This window comes from Herpailurus yagouaroundi, unplaced genomic scaffold, assembly GCF_014898765.1.
Source record: "Herpailurus yagouaroundi ecotype Mexico unplaced genomic scaffold, PumYag 67681, whole genome shotgun sequence".
Taxonomy (NCBI): Eukaryota; Metazoa; Chordata; class Mammalia; order Carnivora; family Felidae; genus Herpailurus; species Herpailurus yagouaroundi.
In genome coordinates, this window is record NW_024420481.1 from 1,108,164 (window position 1) to 1,129,083 (window position 20,920).

Genomic DNA, 20,920 nt, shown 5'->3' on the forward strand with positions numbered 1-20,920 from the left:
TCTCCTCCTCCTCCTCCCTGTCTCTCTCTCTCTCTCTCTCTCTCTCTCACACACACACACACACACACACACACAATTTGTCTTATATGTGAAATAAAAGCCAAAGCAAATAATAAATAAAACATACTAGGATTCACTCCCTCCTATCTCCCCCCCCACACCCATGGGCACCACAATATACACACAAAGAACAAAGAAACCTTCCTCCTCTAGCAGATGTGAGTTTCTCTGACTATATTGTCAGGAGAATTTCATAGCGCCTACAGTGCTCGGAGCACCCTGCAATTGTGATCTGCAACTGTTAGCCCGAGCCTGCATGGAAAGGGGCCATCTCTAGGGTAATAGCATTGTAAATTACAATCAGTGCACTCAATTACACCCAGAAACCGAAAGATATGTAGTGCTCCAGTGTGCTTTGTAATCAGCACCTTTGAGAATGTAGGTAACAGCATTCTGAACAAACAATGGAAGCTGAACGTGCTAGAAAATGAACGTTGGAATTAAATCATCCTTCTGATAGGAGAGGCACCTTATATGGCAAACAACTTTTTTTTTCCCCTAATATCATTTTATTGATTTTTTTTTTAAACTAAATTGTGGCCTTGTAGCCTAGAATGTCTTTTAAAATCATTTATGGCTCTAATCAGCCTGGCAGAGCCTTTCTGTCATGCTGATAAGGAAATTAAACTTTTCTCATACTGGGTTTACTTGCCTCTTATGCACAGATGTTTTCTTTTTCTTTCAGGGAACTAATTCAGAAGTTGAAATCTTTCATCAGCTTCTATAGTGCTTTGCCTGGCTACGTCTGCAGCCACAGTCCTGTGGCTGAAAACGACACTCTTTGCTGGAATGGACAAGAACTCGTGGAGAGGTACTCTTTTTTGAATGTTAAATATAGCAGAACTTGGGAAAGAATCATTATATGTTCATCTCAAGGTTAGTTATGTCCTCTCTGCCTTCATTAATTACAGAAGAAAAATTCTAGGAAAAACATCCACGTGAGCATCTGTGACATGCCAGATGCTGTCTGTAACCTAGAGCCCTTACAGAATTTACAAACTTGGAAGCATGTAGAGAACTGTGCATTCAGGGACATTTTACAAGGTGTGCAGCATAAAACAACTTTGGCTTATTGCATCGCCTCATTATGTGGACCCTTATTTAAGGGGTTTGAGGAAATCACATACATACCAATAGCTATCATTTAGTGAGAGTTAACGGCATATGAAGCGCCATGCTAAGTGCTTGTCTGTATTAACTCTTTTTTTTTTTTCAACGTTTTTTATTTTTGGGACAGAGAGAGACAGAGCATGAACGGGGGAGGGGCAGAGAGAGAGAGGGAGACACAGAATCGGAAACAGGCTCCAGGCTCCGAGCCATCAGCCCAGAGCCCGACGCGGGGCTCGAACTCACGGACCGCGAGATCGTGACCTGGCTGAAGTCGGCCGCTTAACCGACTGCGCCACCCAGGCGCCCCTGTATTAACTCTTTTTATCCTTACACCAGTCCTCTGGAATAAATGCCATTATTTCCCCCATTTTATAGACGAAGACGGAGGAAAGAATAGGGAGGGAAAGAGGAGTGCCATTTCATCAAGCAGTTTTGCTGAAATGGTTGATCACCGAGTGTTAATAGAATCTGTGCTAACATCTGTCATCTATGAAGAATTTGCTCATCGCTGGAAAGGAAAGAATATTTATTCAGCAAATATTTACTGAGCACCTTCTAAGCGCCAGTCATGTTGAAGTGAACAAGCCAAGGCAAAATTTCCTGTCCCGGCGAAGCTTTCGTTCTAGTGGGCTCGTGGCATTCCTAACCTCCCTTACACATTCGCATGTGTAAGGAACAGTTTGGGATTAAGGGACGAAATTAGGAGGGGGAGAATGCTTAGGAAACCATGTGGAGCTGACGAACATGCTTCCAAACCTGTCCCAAGTGGCAGCATCTTGTAAGGGGGAATACAGAAGATACTTGAACTCGGGTTCTGAATCTTTTACTAAAGAGTTGCTTAATCTAGGGCAAGTGACCTAATCTCTCTGAACCTTGGTTTCCCGGTCTAAAAAGTGCTCTGGCAGTCTGTGCGGTTTTTTTTCTCATTCATTCATTCATACATTTATGTTTTGAGATCCTATGGGTTAGGCACCAAGTTAGTGCTAGGGATATGAGGGTGAAGACAGGCAAGTTACTTGCTTTGAGGAGCTTATAGTCTAGTGGGGACCAACATCAGGACAGGTCATGATGCTAAATGGCTTATGAATTAGCCATGTAATGTAACGGACAGAGGAAGGCTTTGGAGCCAGATGAACTTGGGTTTGTGTCTCTGTCCCGCTACTCACCGCGTGGGGCCTTGGGTGAGTCACTTAACCTAGACAGTCCCAAGGTCCTCCTCCATAAGGCAAGGGCATCTCACAGGGCTGTTCTAACTATTAGGTGTGGTCATGAATGTAAAGTCCCTAGCCGGCTGGCACATACCAGAAGCCCAATCCAGGTTTCTTCTGTTCCTTCTCCCTTTCTCCCTTCCCCCTCCACCTCTCCTCTTCCCAAGCACATGCCTGAAAACCCGCTTATTTCTCAACTAAGCCATGTTACTGACCTGGGACAGTGAGAATGAGGTGCTAATGAGACTGAAGTTGCATGCCACCCTGGATGAGTCATTGAACTTGCAGGGAGATCGACTTGCCTCCAGCAAATGTGAATCAGGCTGCAGGGACTAATGGCCCCACGCATCCGCTCCGCTCTGGAGAAATCGTGCATATTTATCATCCTAAAAGCTCATCAGGTTCTAAGTAGAATCATGAAAATGTACTTAACTGCTATGACATACTTTTTTAAGGTGTCAGAGAAAAGCCATTGCTATTTGGCTTTATAAAAAGCAGATGCTTTAAAACAGGTATAAACAATATAATCTTTAAAAAAAAGAAAATGCCCGCAGGTCAAATATGTGGTTCTTACATAAGCTTCATGAGAAACCATCCCAGTGACTTACCCACTGGTATGCTAATAGGGTAAAAATGAACAATTCCTGAATACTAATTTGTTTTAAGCAGCGTATCTTCTAACTATGGTCTGGTTTTTTTTTTATTTTTAAAATATTTATTTAAAAAAATTTTTTTTAATGTTTATTCATTTTGAGAGACAGAGTGCAAGTGGGGGTGGGGCAGAGAGAGAGGGAGACCCAGAATCTGAAGCAGGCTCCAGGCCCTGAGCTGTCAGCACAGAGCCTGACGTGGGGCTCGAACTCACAAACCGTGAGATCATGACCTGAGCCGAAGTCGGAGGCTTAACCAACTGAGCCACCCGGGCGCCCCAATATTTATTTATTTTTGAGAGAGAAAGAGAGAGAGAGAGAGAGAGAGAGAGAGAGCAAGAGCCGGAGAGGGGCAGAGAGAGAAGGAGACACAGAATCCGAAGCAGGCTCCAGGCTCTGCTCTGACAGCACAGAGCCCAGTGCAGGGCTTGATCTCACAAATGGTGAGATCGTGACCTAAACCAAAATCAAGTCAGATGCTTAACTGACTAAGCCACCCAGGCACCCCTAACCATGGTCTGTTCTTAAAGAAGAAATTTTAGTTGACAGTACATTTACTTGTTAATGTATTCATTTATTTACTCATTTAACAAATATTTGAGCACCTACTATATATCAGGTGCTAATACTGGTTTCTCTATTGTTGTGTTTGTTTAAGGCCAAATGTTGTAATCCTGATGGATGTATCTCCTGTTGCTCTTTAAGAAAAACAAAATCAGATGATCCAGTTTTAGTTAATTCAAAAGAATTTCTTCCCAGGCCTGAGTTTTTTGAATTAGTGGCATTTTTTCCCCAAAGTTTCTTTTATTTATTTTGAGGGAGAGAGACAGAGCAAGCACACATGAGCAGGTTAGGGGCAGAGAGAGAGGGAGAGAGGGAATCCCAAGCAGGCTTCACGCTTAGCACAGAGCCCAATGTGGGACTCAGGGCCATGACCGTGAGCTCATGACCTGAGTTGAAATCCAGAGTCAGATGCAGATGCTCGACCAATGAAGCCACCCAGGTGCCCTGGTGGGATTTAAAAAAAGTGTTTTTAAGTTCATTTATTCATTTTGAGAGAGAGTGCATCAGCAGGGGAGGGGCGGAAAGAGAATCAGAAGCAGACTCCGCACAGTGTCAGCATGGAGCCTCGTGGTGGGCTCGATCTTACAAACTGCAAGATCATGACCTGCGCTGAGATCAAGAGTCTGCCGCTTAACCGCTTGAACCACCCAGGTACCCCTGCGGTGAGATTTTATTTTATTTTTTTTAATTTTTTTCTCCAACGTTTATTTATTTTTGGGACAGAGAGAGACAGAGCATGAACAGGGGAGGGTCAGAGAGAGAGGGAGACACAGAATCGGAAACAGGCTCCAGGCTCTGAGCCATCAGCCCAGAGCCTGACGCGGGGCTCGAACTCACGGACCGCAAGATCGTGACCTGGCTGAAGTCGGACGCTTAACCTACTGCGCCACCCAGGCGCCCCGAGATTTTTTTTTAATTGAATTTTGCTCATATAAACTACTTCATGCACAGTATACTTTCATGAAGGATGTTTCCCGAGAATCAAGAAAGTCCTCTTCTCTCAAATGATGGAATCCAAAGCCTGCTAAATTTGAATGAGCCTAAAAATTAGTGAAATGAACTTTTGCACCATTAAAAGAACTGTTAACTGAAGTATTTTTTGTTTAATTTGCTATCTTTAAATATCCCATGGTATCAAACAAAATAATAACATAAAACAAATAGTATCGAGAAAAGCTATTATTCCAAACCCCTTCTGAAAAGTCTGTTGTTTCAAAACAAATTTTATTGTTGATAGGTGGTATCTAGGGAGGGAGGGCAAGAAGGAAGGAAGGAAGGAAGGAAGGAAGGAAGGTCGGTCGAGAGGGAGGGAGGGAGAAAGGAAGTAAGGAAATCAAACGTATCTGCAGATAGAAGGGTAATATAATCCAGGAAGTAACTCTTGGTTAGTAACCTCAGGTTATAATTAACCTATACTTAAATTACTGACCTAATGCGATGATTGGACTAGGGAATAGTGTCAAACTAGATTTAAAAAAAAAATTACTCAAGGATATACATTTAGTAGTACAGAGTTCTGTAGCCTGAGGACATGTGTGCCCTCCGTTTGTACCATTTATAAAGATTAACTTCACACCGCACATCTCATCGATAGTAAAATGTCTTTCCAGAGCTTTTCTTTGAATTTCTCATTTCGTTTAGTCTTAAGTAACAGTTGCCACTTCATATGGCCAAATCAGTTGTAACCTTGTTATAGTTACAGGTTGGGTTTATATTCCTTTCAAAGTATTTTACTCTCAGTCAAGAAAATGTATGAAAATCAAGGATCCTGAAGGGAAATGAACATATTGATACTAAAGAAAATATGGATCAATATCCATGTCAGCTGGGTTGTCAGAGCTATTTATACCCTCCTTCTACACATGTACATATAGACCACTCAACTTTTAAAGAGTTCAAACCACTGTTTCTCTAAATATGGTCGTATTTCACATCCTTTCAATTGTTGGCCCTTATGAAACTAATCAATTAAAACACGAACGAAGAGAATGTTTCCACAGATCTAGTCTGACGGAGTACCACATAAAGCTGCTATTTGTCCTCATAACCTCCCCACCACAACCCACCCCGCACCCCATCTTGGCTTGAGATAAACATTGGATTCTGGGATTTAGCAGAGAAATCTTGGAATTAGTGAACTTGGCTCATGTGAGGGTACGCACTTTCGACCTGAGCTACCATGTATCGTATAGGCAGAGCTTTCGTACAATTGCCTCTGTCAAACTATGGAGAATTTCAGTTAGAGAATCCCTGGGACCAAGAGAAGCATAAAGGATCCCATGGGACTGCGTTAACCCTGGGCTTAACAGGTAAACGTAGGCTTTGCCTGCCTGCATTGGTGCTGAAAATACCTGTATGAAGAGTAAGCAGTGTAGTAAATACATCCTCACACACCCTTTGAGAACTGTGAGGCTAAATACCTGGATCACGGACTAAAATTTTCATTCTTCTTCCGGATGGTTTGATACCCTCTGGAAGGTAAGCCCCACTGTACTGTTTAATCAAGTTTGTCTTTAAATTAGTGTAACAGGAGATGCTTAAACTTACACGTGTTCAAAAACTGCTAGTTTGAAAAAAATGCGATGTTGTCTGTACACTTAGCATCTGATCATTCAGGTTCATGCAACAAAGACTGAGCACTTCTCATACACTGGGCCCTGTGGGGCATAGTGATAAGTAGAATCCAGTGCCTGCTCCTGCTGAGGAGTTTACAGCTTAACGAGAAGCAGTCCAGGGAGAGTTCCCCTCAGCGGTGTCAAAACAGAGGCTCTACCCCTCCTTATTGATTGCGTGTGTGTAATTGAGGTGAAATTCACATAACATAAAATTAACCTGTGTAAGGTATACAATTCAGTGGCATTTCGTACATCCATGATGTTGTATAATCACCACCTCTGTCTAGTTTTAAGACCTTTGCATCGCTCCAAAGAGAGAGCTTGTCCTCATTAGCAGTCATTCTCCATTCCCCGCTTCCCCCAGCCCATGGCAACCAACCAACAGTCCGCTTTCTGTCTCTATGGATTTACCTATCCTGGATGTTCCATATAAATAGACTCATTTACTTAGCATAATGTTTTTAGGGTTCATCCACAATGAAGCATGTATCAGTACTTAATTCCTTTTTATGGCCAAATAATATTGCACTGTCTGGATATGGCACATTTTGTTTATCCACCGTCATCGGTTTTCCACCCATTTTCACGTGAACCCTGAGCTCTATCAGGCTTCTCTCACCACCTCTGGATTCCGCATGGCTCACCCTTAACCTTGAGGACAGGGCAGCCAAACCTTCAGGTCTCCCAGCGCCATCATCTTGGACCACCACCTAAATGCTAGCCTCTCCTTCACCTCTCCTCTTTACACCCCTTTGCAGTCATTCTCCAGAGTGTTTTTCTCTCAGCCGTATGTGTGTGGTCAAGTAGCTTCTCCTACCATCAGCACACCTCCCATAGGGTTTTATGCGTCCCTAGCGATTTTGCGGCTTATCAGTTCTGTATATGTAAGGACTTGTACTTTGTGGCATGACACCTTAGCCCCCTTTGTGATTCAGTCCTGGCTGGTCTTGCTCCTTGTCATGTTGCTGGACTGGTCGGGCCTGGATCCAGGTCAGCTCCTGAATATGGCTGTTATCTTCTTGGCAGTTCCACATAGCCACTTCTGCACATAACAAATCGGTATCTATTTTGTGTTTGCTCAGGATGACTCTGGGACTCTCTCAGTGGAATACGTGAGGCACCTGGCATTAGAGAATATACTCCCTGAGATGTGCAGGGGCAGATTTCACTGAGGGTGCCTCCTCTCCCTCCTCTGTGATCTTACCTCGCATTTCACCTGAGAAATTACACACACACACACACACACACACACACACACACACACACCCCATGTGTGTAATGCACGCTTATTTCCACTGATCAGACAAGTCTTCCCATGTTCATAATGCCTCTTCAGAATTACTCTGCTTAATTGGAAAGGCCAAAGCAGGAATATACAAAGCAATTGTTTTAATTTTCAAGGATTTTTGTTCCTATCGCAAAACCTATTGCAGACAAGTGGGGTAAGGAGACTATTTTTCTCTCTCTTCTACTGGGTTGGATGGATAGACTGTGGCATATCAATCAGTGGGAGTGAGCATGAGATCATCCCTTAACACCCAATTCCTGACATATGGAATACAATTTTAAAAATGAGAGCAAAAAATATCTTCTTTTGGTCCCTATAATCTAGGAAGGGTGAGGGAGAATAGTTGATTGTTTTCATAAGCTACTTAATTTTTAAGTTTATTTTATTTTTTGAGAGAGAGAGCATGTGTGAGCAGGGGAGGGGCTGGGAGAGAGGGAGAGAGAATCCCAAGCAGGCCCCACACTGTACGTGTAGAGCCTGACACCGGGCTCAGTCCCATAAACCACAACATGATGACCTGAGCCGAAATCAAGAGTCAGACACCCGATTGACTGGGCCAACCAGACATTCCCATAATGCAGTTATTTTATTTTAGTTTAGTTTAGTTTAGTTTTATTATTTTATTTTATTTTTATTATTTTATTTTATTCTTTTCTTTTCTTTTCTTTTCTTTTCTTTTCTTTTCTTTAAATTCAACTTAGTTACCATACACACTGTAATCTTGGCTACAGGAGTAGAACCCAGTGATCCTTACATATGACACCCAGTGCTCATCCCAACAAGTGCCCTCCTTAATGCCGTGACCCATTTAACCATCCCCCCCCCCCCACCTCCCCTTACAGAAACCCTCAGTTCTCTTTTTTTTTTATTTATTTATTTTTTTAATTTTTTTTTCTTTTTTTCAACGTTTATTTTTGGGACAGAGAGAGACAGAGCATGAACAGGGGAGGGGCAGAGAGAGAGGGAGACACAGAATTGGAAACAGGCTCCAGGCTCTGAGCCGTCAGCCCAGAGCCCGACGCGGGGCTCGAACTCACGGACCGCGAGATCATGACCTGGCTGAAGTCGGACGCTTAACCGACTGCGCCACCCAGGCGCCCCCCTCAGTTCTCTATATTTAAGAGTCTCTTATGGTCTGCCTCCCTCCCTGTTTTTATCTTATTTTTCCTTCCCTTCCCCTATGGTCATCTGTTGTGTTTCTCAAATTCCACGTATGAGTGAAATATGATATGTGTCTTTCTCTGACTTATTTTGCTTGGCATAATGCACTCTAGTTCCATCCACATTGCAAGTGAGAAGATTTCATTCTTTTTCATTGCCTAGTAGTAGTCCATTATATATAAATATATATACACACACAATACACACACACACACACACTCTGTGGCCTATGGGTCTTATCTTCACTTCTTTCCTTTACCATCAAACTGAAGATGGTGAAGTTCTATCTAGATACAGATACAGATACAGATACAGATATAGATATAGATATAGATATAGATCTCTATATATACCACATTTTTATCCGTTTGTCAATCGACATTTGGGCTGTTTTCATAGTTTGGCTATTGTTGATAGTGCAGCTATAAACACTGGGGTGCAGGGCACCTGGGTGGCTCAGTCGGTTGAGCATCTGACTTCGGCTCAGGTCATGACCTCAAGGCTCGTGAGTTTGAGCCCCACATTGGGCTCTGTGCTGACAGCTCAGAGCCTGGAGCCTGCTTCATATTCTGGGTCTCCCTCTCTCTCTCTGCCCCTCCCCCACTCATGCTGTCTCTGTTTCTCAAAAATAAATAAACATTAAAAAATTAAAAAAGAAACATTGGGGTGCATGTGCTCCTCCGAATCAGCATTTTTGTATCCTTTGGATAGATACCTAATAGTGAAATTGCTTGGTTTTAGGGTAGTTCTATGTTTAACTTTTTGAAGAACCTCCATACTTTTTTCCAGAGTGACTACACCACTGTGCATTCCCACCAACAGATGTTGGCAAGGATGCAGAGAAAGGGGAATGCTAATGCATTTATTTTAAGAGCACTATGTAGAGGTGCCTGAGTGGCTCAGTCGGTTAAGCCTCTGATTCTCGATTTCGGCTCAGGTCATGATGTGACAGTTCATGAGTTCGAGCCCCGCGTCAGTCTCTGCACTGACAGTGTGAAGCCTGCTTGGGATTCTCTTCTCCCTCTCTCTCCTTCAGCCCCTGCTGAGACCCTGCTCATGCTCTCTCTGTCTCTGTCTCTCAAGATAAATAAATAAAAACATTAAAAAAAAAAACAAACCTTTGTTTTGAGGACTTTGGTGGAAAGGGACCAATTTCTAGCACTAACAAGTCTTTCATTTGGTGTACGTAACAAAATGGGAAGAACTTCACAATCTTCAGTTTGACGGTGAAGGAATTAGGTGAAGATAAGACCTACAGGCAACAGTGTATACATATTCAGACGCACATGTACGCATGCACAGCTCATTGCAGTCACATCCAAACAAGGTAGTGATATACACCAGTTGTTGTCTATAGCTCCCATGCTGTCATGCTAAAATAGGTTATTTGTTATTTGGGTTTTGCTTGTTTGTGTTTTAGGTTTAGGTGGTGGCTTTCCTCCTAATGGCTCAGGGCAGTGCACGTACAACTTTTTCTCTTCCTTAAAGATTTTATTTTTACATAATCTCTACACCCAGCATAGGGCTCAAACTCACAACCCCGAGATCAAGAGCCACACACTCCACTGACCGAGCCGGCCAGGCCCCCCAGAGGTTTTTTGTTTTTGTTTTTTAAAGTAATCTCTACACCCACCATGGGGCCAAACTGACAACCCCAAGATCAAGAGTCACATGCTCCACTGACAGAGCCAGCCAGGAGCCCCCATACAACTTTAAATATGGCACAGCCAATGGAAGTACCAACGGGGAAGGAAATATACGAGACAGACTACAGAGCCAAAAGGAAGGGGGCACAGGAAGAAAAAAGTAAACAGTGGATCGTGGACATAATATTCAAAGGCATTGATTCATGTCCTAAAGTCATTGGATTGGAAGTTTGTTTAGGCATAGGGCAGACTAAAATATCATGCCAAGGTCAAGGCCCGGTGGCTCTTCTTAGCGGCCCCTGTCATGATGGTTTGGGGATTAGAAACTTTAGCATCGTCTTCTGCATCCCAGCTCTTTTCTTTCTGTGGCTAGTTCTTCCTTTGGCCCCTGCCCCATAGGAAGCTCTGCTTACTGGCAAGAGGAGAGAATGTATGCCTAGCCCTACAGTTCTTGGTCCCCCGCAGACATTTTTGGATTTAATTTTTGCTTTAGTTTTCCTGGAAGTGGAAACATACGCTCAGTTCTTTCTGATTTGGGGAACTGCTATGTTAGTTAGCCTGAGTGCATGCCCTAGAATGAAGGTAATGAAGCACCCTCCTGCTTGCTAGCACGGCAGTTCGCATCTCCTACCTCGCTTCAGGTAAGTCCAGATTATTCGTGGAGAGGCTTTGAAGGAAAACTGGATCATGTAGAGGAGGACTTGATTTGGTAGAGCATGAAGTATTTATGGCAGCTGAAGACTTTTTAAAATCCCAGTAAGGTAAGACATCAGATAAGTTTGGAGTGTACCTCCGTGTAATAATCCCTCTGAGAGCTTAGATTGGCATATTTTTCATCATAGCTTTATCTCAAAAGTAGTGTTTAGTGACAGGTATTTTTCAGGACCTACTCTATGGCAATACGTGACACTTATCCCTTAAGATTATGGTGTCGCATATAGTCGCTCTGCCTTCAGAATTGAGTGAGAAAAACCCAGCTTATCCCACAGACTGATAGCTTAACATGGTGTACCACGTCTGGGATCCGGGATGGGCTGCACCTGACTACTCTCATGTCTGAAGTACCAGGACGTATTTTCATGGCTCAGTATTGATGTCCGTAACCACCTGTTAAAGACCCACGGCTTATTACTATAAACAGATTGTGTCCTATTAGTACTTAGGCCAGCCCTTCCTGTGCTCAACTGGATCAGTTCATTATATAGAGAACGTTTGGGGCCCTTCAGGGCCAGTCTCAGGACACCCATATCCTCAACAAATAAATACCACCTCCCAATTGCCCTTCAAAATGTGATCCTGATGGTGGGCAAGGCCAGCCTCATCTTATGATCATGGCTCAGAGCACCAGAGCTCTTATAGCCCAGAAAGCTTAGGAGATGTGTCCATGAAGGACTATAGCTGCCTTTAAGAAATTACTCATTTAACATACCAGAGTTTCTACACTCTAAATATTATTTCCTCCTTCAAAGCAAGTGCATTGGTAGGTCACAGACGGATTATATGGATGCCACCAGTCCTCAAAACCTTTTTCTACATCTTCTTTGGGAAAAGCCTTGAGGGCATATGGCCAGCCTTTGGGGCCTGTCAGTTGCTGGTTCTCAGCCAGCTGATCTTCAGTGGTGCAGGCTGAGGATTATGGTAAAAAGACCCCGAGAGGTTAGCAAACAGGAGTCAGGTGACAGGTGCATCTTGGGAAGAGTGCAGTCTTTAGAATGATGCAGATGGAGATTTTCATCTCCGTTCAGACACTGTGTGCTTCGGGCAGGTCATTGGACATCAAATTCTGTTACCTGATTTGTCAGATGGGGATGATACTTACTCTACAGCATCGTTGTGGAGATGTGTTTTAGCACACAGGCACTGAATACACGATAGCCGTTGCTGATGTTACCACGTCATTATAGTTTGGCCGAGCAGGCCAGATAAATAAATGTCCAGAGCAAGGGTGAAGAAGTGTAGGCCGCTCCTCCTGTAAAGGTAAACTGGATTTGGAGGAAAACATCTACAAGTCTTTTGGAACCAAACGGTTGAATGGGGTAGCTGATCGAGCCTGTTCATACCATGCGGGGTCCCTTTGGAAGAAGAAGGTGAAATAATGGGGCTGTTCATTTCTTGTGGCACTGTGGTCGGCCTCAAATGGGATTTCCAAAGAGGAGTTCCAAAAATGTTTTAAGTAATGTCACAGTCCACTGACGGACATGACACGGTTTGGGGTGTATACATAGTGGTAGATGTTTAGGAATTTGAAATCTGTCATTACTTTATGTTCACCTCCCAGAGAACATGTAAGGTAGGTGGAGAATTGATTGAAACAAGGCTGCTGGGCAGGATGAGTCCCCTGACCTGTTCCTGAGAAGGCAGTTGGGCAATCTCCTTCAACAATTCCAGTGTCGGGGTGCCTGGGTGGCTCAGTCGGTTAAGTGTCCGACTTCGGCTCAGGTCATGATCTCACGGTCTGTGGGTTCGAGCCCTGCATCCGGCTCCGTGCTGACAGTTCAGAGCCTGGAGCCCGCTTCAGGTTCTGTGTCTCCCACTCTCTGCACCCCTCCCCCGCACACACACGGTCTTTCTCTCTCTAAAAAATAAACATTAAAAAAAATTTTTAAAGCACAATTCCTGTGTCACTGCATCAGAATGCTTCTGACCTTGGGGTGCGTTGGCCCAGTAGGTTAAGCATCCAGCTCTTGATTTCGGCCCAGGTCATGATCTCATGGTGTGTGAGTTCGAGCCCACGTTGGGCTCAGAGCCTGCTGACAGCTCAGAGCCTGCTTGGGAATCTGTCTCTCCCTCTCTCTCTGCCCCTCCCCTGCTAATGCTCTCTCTCTCAAAATAAACTTAAAAAGAATAAAGAATAAAAAGAATAAAGCTTCTGACCTCCACAAACACCTGAAACACACCCAAAACGTTTTCACCCAATTACTCTGACCCAGGAGAGCTACTGCTGGTAGTCAGTCACTAAGTATCAAAGAAAACAGACTCTTGAGACTTGCTTGTGTGAGGGACAGGGAAAGATCTGTCAGGGAAGCCTTGATTGGGAGCCTCCCACCAGTGGGCCTGCCCTTCGCCCACTCCGACTCCCTTGTTGTAAATGTCGTGGTGGTAGTGATTTTTTTTAATGTTTATTTATTTTTGAGAGAGAGAGAGAGCGTGAGCAGTGAAGGGGCAGAGAGAGAGAGAGAGAGAGAGAGAGAGAGAGAGAGAGACAGACAGACACTGGGCTCTGAGCTGTCAGCACCGAGCGCGATGCGGGGCTCGAACCCACGAATGGTGAGATCATGACCTGAGCTGAAGTCGGACGCTTAACCGACTGAGCCAGCCAGGCGCCCCATGGTGGTAGTGATTCTTCTCCCCTGCTGGGCACAGGAAGTGTCGGGCAGGTGCCACTTCTTTACTGCCTGTGGCCCCAGTTCTTCCCCCAGGGTACAAGCTCTTGGCGGCTCCTTTAAAAGAAACTCAGCTCTCAAGGTTTTGTCCTTTCCTCCTCTGCTTAAGCAAGGGCAAAAATATCGTTGGAGTTTTCGATGACTTTCACCGATAGACATATAGCCAAACAGTTGGGGGTTAACAAAAAGTACACGGAGGCAAATCTCAACATGACGTGGCAATCATAAGACACAGCAGAGTCGTGTTTCAGCCCATACCTTTGCGATCAGCGAGCCACGGTTTGAATTTCTGGTCTAGTATGCACTAGCTTTTTCTCTTCCCTGAGCCCCTGTTTCCCCATCTGTGCAATGCAAGTGATGATTTCTACCTTAATAGACTGCTGAGAGAATTCAGAGAGATTGTGAAATGCAGAGCATAGTGCCTGGAACACAGTAGGCCCTCAAGAAATGGTAGCCACGGGGCACCTGGGTGGCTCAGTCGGCTGAGTGTCTGACTTCATTTCGGCTGAGGTCATGATCTCACGGTTCGTGGGTTCGAGCCCCGCCTCTGGGGCTCTATGATGACAGCACAGGGCTTGCTTGGGATTCTCTCTTTCCCTCTCTCTCTGCGCCCTCCCCCACTTGTGCTCTCGTTCTCTCTCGAAATAAATAAACTCAAAAAAGTGGTAAACTAGTATCGCTGTTGTTCAATAAAAGAAGCCTGTGAAGAGGCCCTCACAGTTCTTCCCCAGACGGTAGATGCAGCCAAGCCTCATTTCAGCTCTGTTCAATGACCCATTTCTTAATTCTTCAGGAAGACAGCTTCACCCACTCCCTCTTATTTTTAATTTATTTCCTCTCCTTCCTGCAAAAGCAAACAAACAAAACACTCCATCTTTGGTCCCAGTTGGTGCACGTTTGGTTGCAGCACCTTGGTCCTAGTTGGTGGGCATGTGAGTCCACTGGGGAGCAAGCGAAAGTCACTGCAGCTAAGCATAGGTACTGGGCTGGCCTTCCACCCTTCATACTGCATTTTATAGCAAAGGTGGTTTAAAGAGCTTCTCCTGGGATTTCTTAATTGTAATTCACACAGGGAATCGTCCTCGATGACTTACACTAGAAAGCAGGATGGGTCTAGCTCCAGGTCAAGTCGAGTTGCCCAAGGCTCTAATGTCCTTTTTGTCACCCTTGGCTTAACCTTTTTGGAAAAGGAGAGAGATCATTAAAATCAGTTGTGATTTCCCAATTTCTCAAGCCAATGAATTTTATTCTTTTACGTGAGCGTGGCTTTGATCCTTGGGCTGGTCGCCCTTATGATGAAGTTTCATTTCCCCGTGAAGGAAACCTTTTAATTTGTAGCTCCTGTGTCATGTGGAGCTTTCTACTCTTTGCCCTCTCATATTTTAGTGACCTCCATGCCAGATGATCTTAAAAAGCACCCAAACCATGAACCCTTGCCTAGTTTGAGCCGCTCATTTGCTCATTTCATCCGTCTTCTTGCTTCCGGGCACAGCTTCAGGCCCGAACCGGGATGAATCTCTGTTCCAACAGGAGCCAGACTAACCTGTCCTCACCTGAGGTTGGGGCACATCAGCTTTGGATTGGAGGGACATGTAGCATGTGGTGCTACACAACAACTCAGGCTGAAAACTTTATCTCCAAATACGATTAGGGAGGATTAGGACAGGGACCATTCCAGAAGGGGCCAGACAAAGGGCTGTTGGACTGGCTTACCCCCTACCTATCTTTAATTTTCTTTTAATGCTTATTTATTTTTGAGAGAGAGAGACAGACAGACAAGAGTACAAGCAGGGGAGGGGGAGGGGGGGGGAGACACAGAACCCGAAGCAGACTCCAGGCTCCGAGCTGTCAGCACGGAGCCCGACGCGGGGCTCGAACTCACGGACCGTGAGATCATGACCACAGCCAATGTCAGATGCCCAACCGACTGAGCCACCCAGGCGCCCTTACCCCTACCTATCTTTAACTCAATGGCATGTGTTCTGAAGAGCCCAAATCCTCCTGCCCCACGTTCTAGTCTGGGTTATGGACCCCTCAGCACCTGGGTGTTCCTCTAGCATATCCCCAGTTCCCCTGTATTAGGAGCTTTCACATGTGTCTTTTTCTGCTAGCTCCGTCTTCTGCCTGAATATCCTCATTGGCTAGCTGTACGTGGCATAGAGTAACGTCTCCATCCACGATGAATTCGGTGGATGAACTGACAAACGTACTTGTGGCTAAACAAACGTGAGGACCAGATCTAGCTTCCCCGTGGTATCACTGTGTGCCTTTGGACAGGTTGCTTCAACTCTCTGTGTTCTGTTTTCTTCTCCTGTGAAATGGTGACATTAATTCCTCCTCTTTATTACCTAAGTGTTGCCGCAAGCCTCCAATGACAAAATGCATTTGAAATATCTTTGAAAATTATAAAGTGCCCTGCATTGACTAGGTATTAATGTAGAAAAGTAGATCAGATATGGAGGGAAGTTCTGCCCTGAATAAATGGAACTGTGTGCTGGCTAATTAACAACTACTGGGTGAGCTCTCTTTATAAACGCTTTAGCAGCTTCCTGAGTATTTCTCTCTATGCATCTTTCCAGAGATACTATTTTTGATTTTTTTCTTTAAGAAAATCCACCTATTCCCCACAAATTCTATTTTTATTTTTAAAAATTTTTCATGTTTGTTTACTTTTGAGAGAGAGAGAGAGAGACAGAGACAGATTATAAGCGGGGAAGGGACAGAGAGAGGGAGACACAGAAGCCAAAGCAGGCTCTGGGCCCTGAGCTGTCAGCACAGAGCCCGACGCGGGGCTCGAACTCACAAACTGTGAGATCATGACCTGTGGCGAAGTCGGAAGCTTAAGACTGAGCCACCAGGGCGCCCCCCACAAATTCTATTTGTAAACAAGTCCATCCATGGTGCTAAATAAACCGGTTGGCCCTGGATAAGGCGATACTTTGAGGGATTGGTAGCATCAGTTTAAATTAATGAAAAGTCCGAGTGACAGACCATTTTAAAATAAATGTAGTTTTATTACTTTCAAACACATGTAATAACAGCACTGGGAACAGAGCTTGGAGAAAGACAGCCTGCATCAGAGAATCAACAGATAAGAACAAGTGGTAATGAGGCCATTCTGGGTGAATGTCCTGCTAAAGACCATCATCCTCAAGTTGGCTAACGTTCCCCTGGTGAAATCCATTTACTTAAGAAACACTTTTTCCCTCACTTCATAGACCTTGAGGAAAGTCCCATTGAAAATCACTATACAGGGCACCTGGGTGGCTCAGTCGGTCGGGCGTCCGACTTCAACTCAGGTCATGATCTTGCTGTTCGTGAATTCGAGCTCCGTGTCGGGCTCTGTGCCGACCGCTCGGAGCCTGGAGCCTGCTTCGGATTCTGTGTCTCCCTCTCTCTCTCTGTCCCTTCCCCGCTTATACTCTCTCTCTCTCTCTCTCTCTCTCTCTCAGAAATAAAATAAACATTAAAATTTTTTTTAAAAAAATCACCACACATTATAGGCGCCTGGGTGGCTCAGTCGGTTAGGCGTCCAACTCTCGACTTTGGCTCAGGTCATGATCTCGTGGCTTGTGGGTTCGAGGCCCCGGCCGGGCTCTGCGCTGACTGTGTGGAGCCTGCCTGGGATTCCGTCTCTCCTCTCTCTGCCCCTCCCCTGCTCACCTGCATACGTGTGCGTGTGTGCGCTCGCTCTCAAAATAAATACATACGCTTTCAAATATCACTACACGTGGCTTCTGGATAACCCAGCTTTTCCAAATGCCTGCGGATGGCGGCTGGTCTGACCATAACAAGTAGTAATCCCGAGTAGCAAACACCATGTGGCCCCGACAGGGATCAACTTGACCCAGTTTGCCTGAGAACGTCCCCTGTTGGGCACGGGAGGTTCTGAGTCGTCAGTCTCAGGCAGAGCAAGACGGTTGGTCACCCGCTGTCAGCTATGCCTCTAACAGCCACCAAATCTGGAAGAGAGGTGCAGTGGTAGGGAGCTTCCGTCGGAGGGCCAGAGGCGGGCTGGCAGCGTTGCCGCTCACCAAGTCTGCTGGTGTCTCTGCCCGCACTTTTGACCTTTTCTCACCATTTCCTCCCCGAGACAGTTCGATCACATCTCTCTTCCCTCACCTCCAACTCCTACGGTCGCAGCACGACTTCAGAAGGTAGGACTGAAACAACAGCGGTGGGTCGTGATAATCATAGCATTTCTATGGTGCTTCCCATGTGCCGGGCACTGCACTCGGCACCCTTGTGTGCGTTAACTGAGTTATCCTCACATTAGCCTTTGGAGCGGGACGTTCCCATTGTCCTCGTTTCACTGATGGGGTTAAGTAGCTAACCCCAAACCACAGCACTAGGGGGTTGGGATCCAAAACTCAGGTAGTCTGTGCCCTTCTACCCACTACACTGGCCTGCCCAGCAAACGCCTGGCTTCTCTCCTCCATGGGACCAAAGCTCTCCTTCCTTCTTTCTGCTTTTGATGGAAATCCTGATGTACACTTGCTTTTCTGTCCAGTCCAGCAGACCCGGAGTGGGTGTCGCGTCCGGCTTTTCCCTGGCTTGTGCTGCTAAATCCTGTCCTTTCCTTGGGCTCTCCCCGGGGCTGAGCCAGCTAACATAGCAATGCGTTTCCTGCCTTTCCTACCCGGCTTCTCTGCTCTCAGAGCCACTCAAGGCTAGAGAGTGACATCCCCTGGGAGAAAGGGGATGACCATCTGAGGTTAGCCCTCCATTCAGTCTCCTCTACACACACAGCTCCTGTAGTCGAGCCGTTGCCTGTGTATCCCCTATGCAGCTTTGGAGCCCACGTAAGAAGAAGCCCTCTCAGCCCTGTTCTGGAAGTCCAGCCTGGGTCCTAGGTTGCAACCTTGGGCGAGTCACTGCCCTTCACCTTTTTCTTTCATTTATAAAATGAAGGGGTTGGACAGAACGGCCTCAAAAGCTCCTTCTAGCCCTAGCAGGCTATGAGATCCCATGGCAAGGATGTTGGATGGGGAGGGAGTCTGAAAGGAGGAGGAATACCGTAACGCCGCCACCACGATGGCTGGGAATTTCCAGTTGCTTCCCTGACGGTTCCCAAACAGACCAAAGCGAAAGTGCATCAAAAGGAGCCCCAGGGTATAATTGTTGTCCTTAGGACAGCAGTGAACTCTTCATTTGACTCCTCCAGGCATCTCTGGGGCGGCAGGGGTGCGGGTGGGTGGGCTGAGATGTTGTCGGAGTGGCCCTTCGTTTCCGATATTGGAGAGTTCGGGGTGAAATTCCTATAATTAAACCTGAAAGAAAACATCTCCCCCCCAGAGCACCACATAACCCCAGTGGGGCTTCTGAGCAAAAGAAATGGAATTCAGGGTCTGTTGCTGCAAATAATATTTGGCAGAAGCACCCAGAATTGAAATGAGACGCGCTCTAAGCACAGGGCTGTACCAGTGAAGGGAGAGCTACATGTGGAGAAGCGCCCGGGGCCGCAGGGCAGGTAAGAGCCAAGGAATACAAAGCGGCTTGAGAACACCAGCGTGGGCGAGACGGTCTTCGCTCTCTCCGAGACCCTTCCGGGCTAGAGAGCGAGCCCGAGTCCTGACCTAGTTGTCCCCGCGTGCACTGCTGTGAGCTTTTATTAAGTATTTATGTAGCACTTTTATATCTGACCGAGTGCTTTACAATCACTTTTATTTGGCTTAGTAAAGTTTTCCTGGAATGCCATCCACTTTACGGTCAGGAGAGTCACCTCGTGTTTGCTCGGCACCTCAACGCGCTCGGCCTCACACAACGGGCCGCTTGTTCCGGTGGGAGAGCAGGTGCAAAGAGTCAAGGAGCTGAGGGCACCTGCAGCCGCGGGGGCGGTTGGAGTGGGGCGTGCCCGACACGTCAGTTCACCTTTCCTTTCCTCCGTGGTTGTTTGGTTTTATTTTATCGCCGGCAACCGGGGAGCGGCAGTGCCTGGCTCGGGGTGGCCGAGCACAGCTGTTCCGCTGGCCGGACGCGGGCAGACGGCAGGCTCCTTCCCCTGTGCCAAGTGGCCGAGCGGCTGGCTCTGTTCTGGCTGCCGTGCCCGTGCCCAGCAGGCACACCTGCAGGCCGTGGTCCCTCCTGCTACCTCGTGGCTCGGACCGCAGGCCGGATTCCAGGGCTCTGGGAATGCTTGGAGGGGAAGAAGACGGCAGAAGCAGCCATTCCACTCTGCAGACGAGACTTTCCAGTGTTCTTGGGCAAGTCTGACACCGAGTCACCTTATTCTTGTGGGCTCCCTCTCCCTCCCGGCGGCCCCAGCAGCACCCCGTGCCCGTGCCCCGCAGGTCATGTTGCGGGATGGTGATGTTGTAGCTGGGCAGGAAGAAGTACACCTGTACATCCGCTGTCACAGGTTGGCTGGGGGCTCCAACACGGTCGCTCGTTGAAGACTTCATTTCGTGAGGACCGGGTTTGCCAAAGCCAGAGGCAGGATTGGGTCCGCCAAGCCCAGATTGGAAACAGTGGGCCAGAACACTGGAAAATTTGGGAAGTCCAACCACCAGGGGTCTGTGGCTGAGCACGGGGCTATGTTGGTGCTTAGTAGGGGAGTGTTGAGTGGATAGTTACGGATTCTGTTTCTGATGGAACACAGGAAATCCTTTCTCTGGCCCCCAAAACTGGGAACCTAGGAACTTCACCACCAGATGTGAAACTTGCTTCTTTCTTCTTCTTCTTCTTCTTTTTTTTTTTTTTAAGTAAGCGCTACGCCCAATATGGGGCTCAAGCTCATGACCCTGAGATAAAGAGTCTCATGCTTTACTGACTGAGCCAGCCAGATGCCCCTGAAACTCTTTCAAAGCTATTGCCTTGGATATAGCAAGTTGAACAGGTGTATCAGAAGATGTGTTTTTCTAGCAGTAGAATCGCACAGACTCAGAAGTGGGCTGAAGTTTACACTGTTAGAAGAGGGTTTGTGATGTGCATTGATGTGGCCAGCAGGTGTGTATGATGGATGGGCCCGTGTGGGTGCCCACTGGTTGGCCCGAGGGGATGGGACAGAGGCTGGAAGGGGTGGCGCTTGGGCTCTGGGAACCCAGCTGTCTGGTTGGCCCAGGCGAGAAGTGACCCCACCACCTGAATAATGATACTCACTGGGGCACAGGGAAGGAGCCCTGCCTTTCTCCACGTAGGCATTGGTTTCCAAAGTGGTGCCACCTGGTGGATGGGACACGGCAGCCGGTTTTCCTGGCAGGGTCCAGACATAAGTCCAGTGTAAGTCAGGTTCTCAG

At 46.5% G+C, this 20,920-nt stretch overlaps 1 protein-coding gene across 2 annotated transcripts in view; it reads left to right on the forward strand.

The window, feature by feature from the left end:
• The window catches only part of GPC3 (glypican 3), a 391,248-nt gene that overhangs the window by 259,303 nt on the left and 111,025 nt on the right, over nucleotides 1–20,920 (forward strand). For both annotated transcript variants that reach the window (XM_040468088.1, XM_040468089.1), the window contains exon 4: nucleotides 746–871. In XM_040468088.1, the coding sequence (XP_040324022.1) occupies nucleotides 746–871 (126 nt within the window). The remainder of the gene's footprint in view (nucleotides 1–745; nucleotides 872–20,920) is intronic.